Source organism: Gekko japonicus, unplaced genomic scaffold (genome assembly GCF_001447785.1).
Source record: "Gekko japonicus isolate JY-2015 unplaced genomic scaffold, Gekko_japonicus_V1.1 scaffold135, whole genome shotgun sequence".
NCBI lineage: Eukaryota > Metazoa > Chordata > Lepidosauria > Squamata > Gekkonidae > Gekko > Gekko japonicus.
The window spans coordinates 1,560,061-1,570,652 of NW_015175359.1; the positions used below are offsets into that span (position 1 = coordinate 1,560,061).

The window sequence follows — 10,592 nt, forward strand, 5'->3', positions numbered from 1 at the left end:
AGTATATCTCCAGTTTTCTAAGATGCACCTAAGCTGAGTGTCACCCATTGGGGGATACAACACCAGTATGGAAAATTTACAAGTAATGGATGTCATGCTGCGCTTAGTTGGTGGCCAACCTGAAGCAAGGGTGCCATAAGTGGCATAGGCAGTGGAAGTGTTCCGCTCAGCTGTAGCTTAAGATTTGGTTGTTTTGGTGCTTGCAGTAACATGATTGAAAATGATGTTGACTGAAATGCATAATTTGCCTTATGCTCTAGCAGTCACATGTAAAGCAAATACCGTAAAAGAAGTTCACATGTGTTAGAAAGTTTTGTGTGAAAACACCCATGGAGTCAGGTATGCACACTTTCCATGTTCTCTCATATTGCGCTGTTTCCTGCTCCTTGGTTCAGTAGATAGATCTGAGACAAAACTCTGAGACAAAACTCTTCCAGGCAGTGGCAGCAGACACAGTGTGAGGAGGGCATATGTACTAGAGTATATACTAGAATGTCACTGTCTCGTACTTCTGACACACTTGCCAAAAAAAGGTTGGCCACTGCTTTTCTGCCCCGTCTTGTTATATGCAAATCAAATACTTTTTTTCCTCTGTGCTGAAGCAGTCTTTTGACATTTTGGCTTGGAACATCTGCTTTCTTGGCCAATAGGACAGGGGAATGTTTGATGAGAGTATATTCTGCTTTGCATTGAAATGGTGAATGTGTAAGATCTTATGCTCTCAAAGAGCTGCTATTTTGGTCTATTGATTAAACCACTCAAGATTTGGATATTAAATCCAGTGCAATGTTGGGGTGTGGGGATGAGAATTCTTGTTTGAGACACTTTTTTTGGTTGATTGGTGGTGGAAAGAGTTCATTTTCTATTTAATCACTTTCGCGTTTGTCTGAATGGTTTTTTCCTTTTTTGAGTGTCCTTGGTGCAAAGCAGGTGGCTTGAATAAAGACAAAATGTCCTGTGGGTCCCTCTGCTCTGGACACTGAATGCCGAAGTCACATTGATAAGGAAGGGCCATTTTGCTGGAAGATGAGCTTTGCTTTTGTCCTGCTTTGTTTGTAAAACAAGTAACAGTGATGCATGCCATATAGCAGCTGTCTTGAAACATGAAATGCTTACTGTTTTTGAATGGGCTGGGCTTCCATTTTCCAAAGATTTCATTAGTCAGCTTAGTTGCTGCTTAGGACAGGATAAGACTTGCTAGTTAGGCTTAATGGTAGATTAGCAGGAGTGTTTAGGGTAGCCAATCTAATTCTCTCTCTTTCTGTTTCTCTCTTCTTTTGTAAGAAATAAAGCATTCTGGGAAGTATTTGTTCAGATATGAAAATAATGCATATGGCAATTTTTTTAAGAACTTTGAAAAGTTGCAAAAGTAACTTTGTTATTAAGTGGCTGTTGTCTTCTTTGGGTCAATTATAAGGAATGTTTTGCTAACATATGGCATGTGCCAGAAAGCAGTGCATAGAACTGTACATTTAGCTCCAGTAGCTGAGAATTTAGGATCGCAAGGAAGCCTTAAGTCAATGCAACTTCTGGTTCTTGTTGTCCTGTTAGTAGTCATAGCCTGTAGCATCTGCCTTCTGAACTTTGCTTGCTGGTAGACTGTTCTGCAGTTCATTTAGAAACAGCTGTTGGATACTAATATATGAAAAAATTGATGATCAACTTCTTACCTCCTTTAGGCACATAGAGATGAAATCCAGCGTAAATTTGAAGCCCTTCGTAATAGCTGCACAGTGAGTATTAAATACAGATCATTGAATTATTTTGAAATTAAGGATAAGGAAGGAAATTAATTTTACTCCTTGAAGACAAGGGTTCACAATACAGGCTTTTGCCTTCAAGGAGTTGGCAGGACCAAGACTGATTGGATTGCTTCTTTAGACTTCAGGTGAATCTCAGCTTAGAGGTTTTAACCTGATTTTAAATTTGACAGCATTCCTCAAGTTTTTTTGAAGAAGTCAATCTGAAAATCTCATTGTAGTGCAGCTAATAAGAATGGTGTAGCAGCTGCAGCAAATGATGGTATATATAACATTTCCCTCATATGGGTAAAAGGCAATACCATAGTATTGTAGTGTGAAGATAATGAAGGGCATCCAGTCATACCAAACCTTGGCTGTGAAAGGACTTGTAGGCTATGATAGTGTCAGTCTTTCATCTCTTTGTAGGAAAATGCACATATATTTTCATACATGTATGTGTGTTGCCACATTGGACAGTTGCTGCACACACTGGTATACTTTGCTGTTTTGCCTTACAGAAGTCCTCTGGGTAGGAAAAATATAGTGAATGAACCTACCCTAAGGTTCCTCTCAAAGAATCTTGTGTGCAAACTCGTGTATCCAATTTCCTTTCTCTACCATCAACTTTTTAGTGACTCTCTTAAGATTCTTTTAATGGCATTCAATACAGTAGGTTAGGATCTAAAGAAGAAGCTACATTCACAGAGAACCTTCTCTGGTTGTATGCCTCCAAGATACTGATCCAAAGTGTAGGCTACCTTGAAACAAAGTCTGGCAATTCAGCTTGATGCAAGGGCCAAATTTTGGACATAGTTACTTCATATAAGTTCACATTTCTCCACTGTTCTGGAATTCAGAGTCAGAAGGCACAGAAAATAGGCTTATGGCTGATTGCTCTCTGTAATGAAGAGAAGGTAATGTTCCAAAAACTTCTGTGGTTGTCGTTCCACTTTAAAGCCCCTTCATTCTTCCAAGATGGGTTAGCACCAGGCAGTCTTACATCTATCTGAAGATGGGTGGTTACAGAAGCTTTTCCTCCTCTGCTGTCTTGCTGCTTTATGTTCTGAGCTTCTTCCCTGATATAAGCATGTGGAAAAGGCTAAGAGATACTCCTCTGAGATATCATTTAGGTGGCAGAGAGAACTGCTCTACTTCATATTTGACTCCCAAGATTGTCTGCTAGCTTGCCTATAATCATTAACTGTTTTTGAAGCTAGCACTGATTTGCATGCGACTGTAACGACTTGCATGTGTAAATAGGCCATCCTCACAGATATGTCATAGACTGAACTGCTATGACATATCAAGTGCAATGCTTTTCAAAGAAGCCAGTTCACATGTTCAGCTAGTACACACAAGGATTCAAACAGTATATGTGCATGTATCTAGCCCATTGCATATCAGTGGAAGAATGGGAACTCAGTGGCACTGTTTTTAGATATGTTAAGGAGTTTGGAAAGAAATTATTCAGCTAATGGATGATTGGAAAGTTCCCTGTACTCTGCCTTGCTTGGTTCTATTACGATTAGTCAGAGGTGCTAGGTAGGCTCTGTGTGACTGTGGCATAAGAAGGGCCCTGCTGGATCAGACTAGTGGGCTATCTAGTCCAGAATCCTGTTTCACAGTGTGGCCCACTATTTGCCTTGGAAGGCCAACAAAAAGGGCCTGATGTTCCCTCCTAGTGCTGGTATTCATAGGCTTACGGCATCTGAATATGCCTTTTAATGACCGTGGCTAGTAGCCACTGATGGCTCTATTCTCCATGAATCTAATTTCTTCTTAAAGCCATCTTAAGCTTGAAGAAGGAAAGATGGTAGAATCCACATGGACTACGTGAAAAGGGTAGAGAAGAGGTAATAGGTGCAAAGTATTGTTTCCTAAGGCTGCCCTGGAGGGTGCCAGGACTAAAGGTTGAAAAACATTTCTGGCACAGATATTTTGCTGCTGCCTTCCCCCCTCCTTCATTGTGGGTCAGAAGATCCCTTTGTAGCTGTGTGTTTTCGTGTCTTCCCACTATTGCTAATCAGCACCTTCTCTGAAGAGGGATTCTTCTCTTTGTCTAAAGAATTCTGGAGGGAAAAGAGCAAGAGAGGGAAAAAATCAATAGGAAGCCCAGTAAAATAAATGGAGACCTTTCCTGAAAGTGATTTGATTCTCTAGTGAACAGTATGGCAAGGACCTCAATAGAGAGACAGTGATTTTGAGGATGCTTAAGGAGCCTTCCTTCCATGCCCCTCCAACTCTCCAAGGAGGTTGAAATGGTTTCCTGTAGTTTAAAGGGATCCTGTGGACTGCGTTGTTCTCTTCAGGCCCGGAGGCTCCTCAGCTGCTGTGATTCCTGGCTACGTCTGACCATTTAGCTTTGAGACCTGGCTGCCACCCTTGTTTCTGCTCCTTCTAATTACTTGCGTGGCTTTACTTGTTGCTTGATAACAAACATTGTAGGGTGCTTTTTCTGATCTGTTGTTGCTGCTCATTGGATCCTGTCTAGAAGCCATTCCATTTTGGTGCATGTATCCTTCAGCCATCAGCTCAGATTCTTAGCCTCCCTCCATCCCTGTTTGTTTCTGCTGGGCATGTTCAGAATATATACCTGCAAGTAAACTGAAAACAAAGCTACCTGGGTTTTTTTTGCCTTTATGTGTGAGTTGTGTAGCACTTTGTTAGCTGCAGGGGGGCAACTTGGGGCCGATTTTTCTGTATATCTGTTGTTCATTTGAACCCAGAGCCACGTTTGTGTGACACTATCAAGGCCTTAATGCCTCATTGGCATGCAGTCTTGCAAGCTGAGAAAAAGGATGGAGGAGATATATTAAAGTTTAGAAAGTAGCTATAATGCATGAAACAATAAAATAACACTTTTCATAAACCAAATGTAAACCTGCTTTAACAAGTCCTTTTGATACATGCTCATTCCAATTATAATAGTAGTTGCTTGTTTTTCAGTACAGCTAATATAGAAGGGCATGGGCATTCTCTAACAAATTAAGAACGGTCTTCTAGTTAGAATCTTACTGTTTTATTTGCTGTGCCAAAACTGCTGATGCATTGATACTGCCAACCTTGCTTCCAAACCCTGCTGTTGTAGCTTGATAGAGAACAGGAGGTAGCATTCCATAGTTCTTTTTGTAGGAGAAGGATTTTGACTTTGGTACTAGATTGTTTACATGATTTAAACACCCATATAATATTGTACCACCAAATATTGGCCACCAAATGAGCAGGGAGCACTCACTGGAGAAGACCCTGTTGCTGGGAAAGATTGAAGATCAAAGAAGACGGGGACGGCAAAGGATGAGATGGTTAGACAGTGTCATAGATGCAACGAACATGAAGTTGAGCAAACTTCAAAGGACGGCAGAAGACCGGAAGGCCTGGCGTGATCTGGTCCATGGGGTCGCGAACAGTCGGACTTGACTGTGCGACTGAACAACAACAAATAATATTGTACATACAGTGTCTTTGCTGCATTAGGGACAGTGTAATACCTCTCCCCCAGAGAGTGGAGAATATAGCATGCCCTTTAGCTTTAAAAAGAGTAACCGACTAGTGGTTCCATGATATTTTTCTCACGTTATTGAGAGTCAGCATGGTATAGCAGAGTGTTGGACTAGGATCTTAGAGACCCAAGTTTGAATCTCTGTCATGGAAGTTTGTTGGAAGACGGGCCAATCATACACTTTTAGCCTAACCTGCCTCACGGTGCTGTTCTGAGGATAAAATGGAAGAAAGAAGAACAGTGTAAGTTGCTTTGGGTCCTCACTGGAGAGAAATAAAGCAAGAAATTTCCACATTGTGTTCAAAAAACCAATGATTTGCCTCTTAGTCTACCTCCACGTATGTCTTGTGGTTGGGGGCGGGGGTTGGATGTTCAAAACAATTCTGTTTTTTTTTCTGATTCAGCCTAATGTGCTTGAGAGTTTTATGGTCTCTTAAACTTCTTCTAAATTTCTGATGAAGACTGGGGGCGGAGGAGAATAAATGGGCATCATATTGAGAGCGAAGTCATAGATACCTTAGATTTGTCCTTTAAATTTTAATGTATGGTTCTAATGCTTTGTGTGCCTCTCATGATTATAGCAATGCAGAGATAAAGCCTCCCATAGCTATTTGCAATTTCTATGAAAAATTGAAATGTTCTCCTTATACTTCATGGACTTTATTTTACTTTCATATAGCCAGCAAATGTTCACAAACGTTATTAGCACATGGATGTTGGGGTTTTTTACTAGCCTGCTGACTACACTTATTTAATTATTTCTGGCCAGAAAGCAAAAAACAGCCAGCTTCTGGAACATTGTATTGCTTTGTTGCTGGTAGGTAATTCCTGGACAGTGATTATTTACAAACCAGCAACATGCCTCCTAAATATGTTGTCCTCTCGTACATTGGCTATGCAAGATGTAGTGTGTTGGATCTGTTCCATTACCACTGGTGCTTTCCTTTGGCATAAGATCCCAACCCTATTTGTTTTTCTGTAGTCATTTAAACATGCTCTTCCACAATCTTGAATTTATATAATTTAAGCTATCTGTTTTTATTAGTCAGTCCTAGAACAACAACATCTCTCCTGCTCTGGTAAAAGCCATAACTTTATGCAAAATGTCCATACAATGCAATGGAATCTTTGGTTTTTTGTTGTTGTTTGTGAAGGACTAGTCTAGCAGTAATTAGTTTGAGGGAGGTTTCCACTGACGTTGTCACTTCCCCTAAAGGAAAAGCTGTCATTTAGCCCAAGTGATACAGTATTTAGCAGTCTTTGCTGAGAGCCCAAGTAGTTGGGGGTTCCCCAGAAGAAATTATGGTTTTTCCTTAGCAGACCTGCATATCAAACTGCTTTTGAAACTCCTTGGGAAGTTTTAAAATTGGTTGTTTGTACTTTATAGGAAGCTGCTGTGGAAGGGTAAAAATCCAAATACCCGTTTGCTTTGGAAGTAGCTTCATGGTGGCCTGGATCCTCTTTTAAATACTACTACTTGGTACCTAATTGTTTTCTATATTGTTGTGTCAAGAAGTGATGCAGCTGCTTCCCTCAGGGATGGTGAGGGCTGTGTCTTCTATGTTCCTTGGGCTCTGTATGTAACTGGCTGGCACTTATTTTACTTTTAAAACCTGATAACCGGTCTTTCTGACAGCTCTGTCAGTAATGTGGATGAGAAAGTTTAAAAGAAATCTAAAACCAGTAAATATAAACACCCAGTGAAGTTGCAAAATATTAGTAAAAGAAGCACTATAGATGGTAACAACATTAAGGAGCCAGTGCCCTGAGTGAAAGAGCAACCTCATAAGAGCCCTTTAAGACTATGTAGTGAAGAACCCTGGTAGTTTCCCTGGGAAGAGGTTCCACAGCATTTACCCGGACGTTTTACATTGTCCAATTGTTAATTTCTTTTTTCCCTTTATGTTGAATTTTTAAAAATTTGGTTCAGATAATCAGGCCAAAGACATTTTTGTAGGTTCAAAATCTGATAATCCCCGAAAGGGGGACCCACTTCCATCTCCTATGATCTAGGATGTGTTCTCTTTGGTTTCTGAGGCAGGTTCTTTTAACTATGTAACGTTTCCCCACTTTCGTCATATCTCTCTGCATGTCTTTTCTCAATTGCAATTACTTGATTATATATCGCTGAAAGACTTCCCACTGGGAGATATAACCCTATATAGAAAATTACATTTAATAGCTATGTATATTATAGTAGGTTAGATGATCAAGTAGGGGTTTGTTATCAAGAAGCTTTTCTGGTAGATCAGATTAAAAATTCATTTAGTCTAGTACTGCTTGCCAGTAGTGACAAGACAGAAGCATCCAAGAAGAAAGACACAGTGGTGTTGGTTGTCTACTGCTGTTTTTGTCCCTAGCATTTGCTAATCAGAGGTATGGTGGCTTTGAATAGAACAGTTCTCATTTTAGTTATGACTGATAGCCATTGATAGACCTTTCCTCTTATCTAGTCACCATGACAACTTCTTGTAATGAATTCCATAAGCTAATTATGCACTGCATTAGGAAATGCTTTTTGTATGCTGTACACCTACTGCCTATAATTTTTGCTGGACAATCCAGAGTTCTGGTGTTCTGAGTGTGGTTTTTAAAAAGCAAAACAAAAACCTTGCTGTACTTGATGTTCCCTATCCCTTTTTAACTGGGGGCCAAATTAGGTGTGTCGACCGAGGACCTAGATTTGTGTTTTTAGTCTAAGCTATTTTTGAACTGAATAAAATCTGGGTCTGTGCATAAAGGAACATGCATAAAAGAATCCAGGGAAGCAAGTGATTAATTTGCTATACTCTTTTCTACTGCCAGTCATGCTGCAAAAAATATTCTTGGCTGGTAATTTCAAAATTATGATGTGAATCACCAGTTGAGTTGATGCTAACAGAAATCCCGTTTACCCAGGAGGGGAGCCATTTTCAATCGACTTGGTATCCTTTGAGAGGCACAAGCAGTTCGTATAAATCTTGGACGAGCAGAAGAAAAAGCTTTGTACTCTGCAGCAAAAAATAAATGCCACTATTTTCCTCCAGTTGTTGAAAGTTGCTGCTCAGTTTTTATATATTTATGAGGAATGTATGCAGTGTTCTGTCCCCTGCCCTTTCTTACTCTGATTTCTCCATTGCATAAATGAGTCATTACATCTCCATTATTAAGTATAGTAACAAGTAATAACAGCAGCATTCAGCCCTTTTGGATTGCAGACCTACTTTTTGCAAGTGAAACCACTTTTAGGTGAAATCTCTTAATATTTCTTAACATTTTAATCATTTTTTTTCTTCTGTCTCTCTTTACTTTTTCCCCTTTCCCTTTTTTGTCATAAATTCCTATTTAAAAAAAAGATACATGTGTTGATTGTGAGTCTCAACCCACCAGTTGAAGACCAATACGTTAGAACAACTTTGTAAAAATATTCCTCTAGCCACAGCTAGTGTATGATAGGATTGTGTGATTAGATATTGAAATTATTATTTATTATTTTGATGATTTTTTTGTATTAGACTGTATCTTTTATCTTTATGTGAGCTCTCCTGAATGTATGGAATGGCAGAATGCAGGTCCGTAAATACATTATAGAATTAATGTGGTTTTCTACTAAGTTTTCTGCTTTTCTTTGACTGCTTTATCTTCATTTTTGTAAAATTTCCCACCAGTTGGTGTGGCAGAATACTCACTTTGCTTTTCATAAAGTATTATTATATATAGTATATTACCACAGCCACAATACTGCTTTAAGTAATTGACACATCTGTTTTCATACAAGCAAATACTATCTTGTTCTTTTGCCTTTCATTTTTGAAAGCTTATATTGGCTTTTCCTGTATAATCTGTTTTGCTGTAATACGTTTATTCACATATCTCATTTTGCTATCCCTAGTTGTACTGGGTCAATAAAATCAGGCATTCCTAAATAAAATCAACCATTTCCTCAATTGGAACACTTTTTCCCTGGCAACTTATTGGGTTTTGTTGATTTAAACCGGTATAAATAAGAGGCATTCCAGATAATGCACCTCAGTATTACCTCTCTTCAAAGAACTCTCTGGTAAACATTAATCTTCGACGTGGTCTCTGTGCTTCATACCCATGGGATCTAGTGCGCACGCGCTGGATCGATCGGCATTGTAGCAAGCTCTTTAACAGATTTTCGCACCCAGTCCCTCGGGCATGCGCAGGAACCTCACCGCGCATGCCCAGAGGGGAGGGCGCGGACATCCCGCCAGTTCCTTTCTTACCGCCGCGTTGGAAAGACCTCTTTCTTCGTCGGTCTGATCGGTTCGAGTATTTTGCCTTTTTGCCTCACGGCTCTTTGGATTTTTTTCTCAGTTCATTCCTTTTATTCGTTATTCTTTCAAAAACTTAAAAAAACAACAACTTTATTTTCTGCTGAGGGGGGAGTTTGCCGATTTATCTCAGTTGGGCCTTCGGGCTACCCCCCCCCCTTTCTTCTTCACTTTGGTTTTTATGGAGAAGAAGTGGGGCTTTTTTAATAGGTGCAAGGGTTGCGGTAGTAAACTTGCTCCTCCTGACCGTCATGCCCTTTGCATTCTTTGTCTCGGAGAGTCTCATCGACCCGAATCCTGTCGAGCTGCACGCCTTAAAGTGGCCCTGCTATAATCGGCCCTACATCCTTCCTCAGCGATGGACACCGAGAAACCATTGACCTCAACGGCTCCGGCATCAAGGCCTGCCTCTGATATCGGCCAACCGACGCCGAAGCCTCCGCCATCGAAGGCGCAATCCTCCGCTTCCACACCGGTGAAAAAGAAGTCCAGGCCAAGTAAGGAGCAAAAGTCCTCAAAGAAGGGCTCTTCCAAACCCCTAAAGCGGCAACGAAGGGGAAAGTAGCAGTGGCTGCACTGGGTGATGCCCCTAAAGTGCCTCCCGCTCCAATGACAGTATCGATACCGGAGGCCCAAGTCCCTCCACCGATATCGACCATCCATGTCTTGGACTCTCCTGTCCACCAAATGGAACGTCCTTACTCCGACATCGAAACAGTAGAGCTCCTAAGTCATCAAATGGATGCAGAGCCTTCTCCGTCTCCTTCCCTGTTGTCGACGGTATCGGAAGCTCCCGACATCGATCCACGTCGGCACCGATATACTTCATGCGACATGCAGCGTCACCCTCCACGTCTGCATGGTCAATCTGTCGATGTCAACGACTGAGATTATATGGGCTCCTCTCAAAGACAGGCTGAAAATGCATCGTTTACAACTGTGGTCCATCCGGAATTACAACCCAGCGAACAACGCTCACACTGTCGTCCTATCCCCCCCCTCCCAACATACGAGACTTGTTACTTTGGTGGACGGTCCCTTTCAATATCTTCCAGGGAGCACCCTTCCACCCTC

The 10,592-nt window shown here is 40.9% G+C and overlaps 1 protein-coding gene across 2 annotated transcripts in view; it reads left to right on the forward strand.

The window, feature by feature from the left end:
• CIT (citron rho-interacting serine/threonine kinase) overlaps positions 1-10,592 on the forward strand; it is a 144,577-nt gene that overhangs the window by 82,210 nt on the left and 51,775 nt on the right. For both annotated transcript variants that reach the window (XM_015425327.1, XM_015425328.1), the window contains one exon: positions 1,680-1,733. In XM_015425327.1, the coding sequence (XP_015280813.1) occupies positions 1,680-1,733 (54 nt within the window). The remainder of the gene's footprint in view (positions 1-1,679; positions 1,734-10,592) is intronic.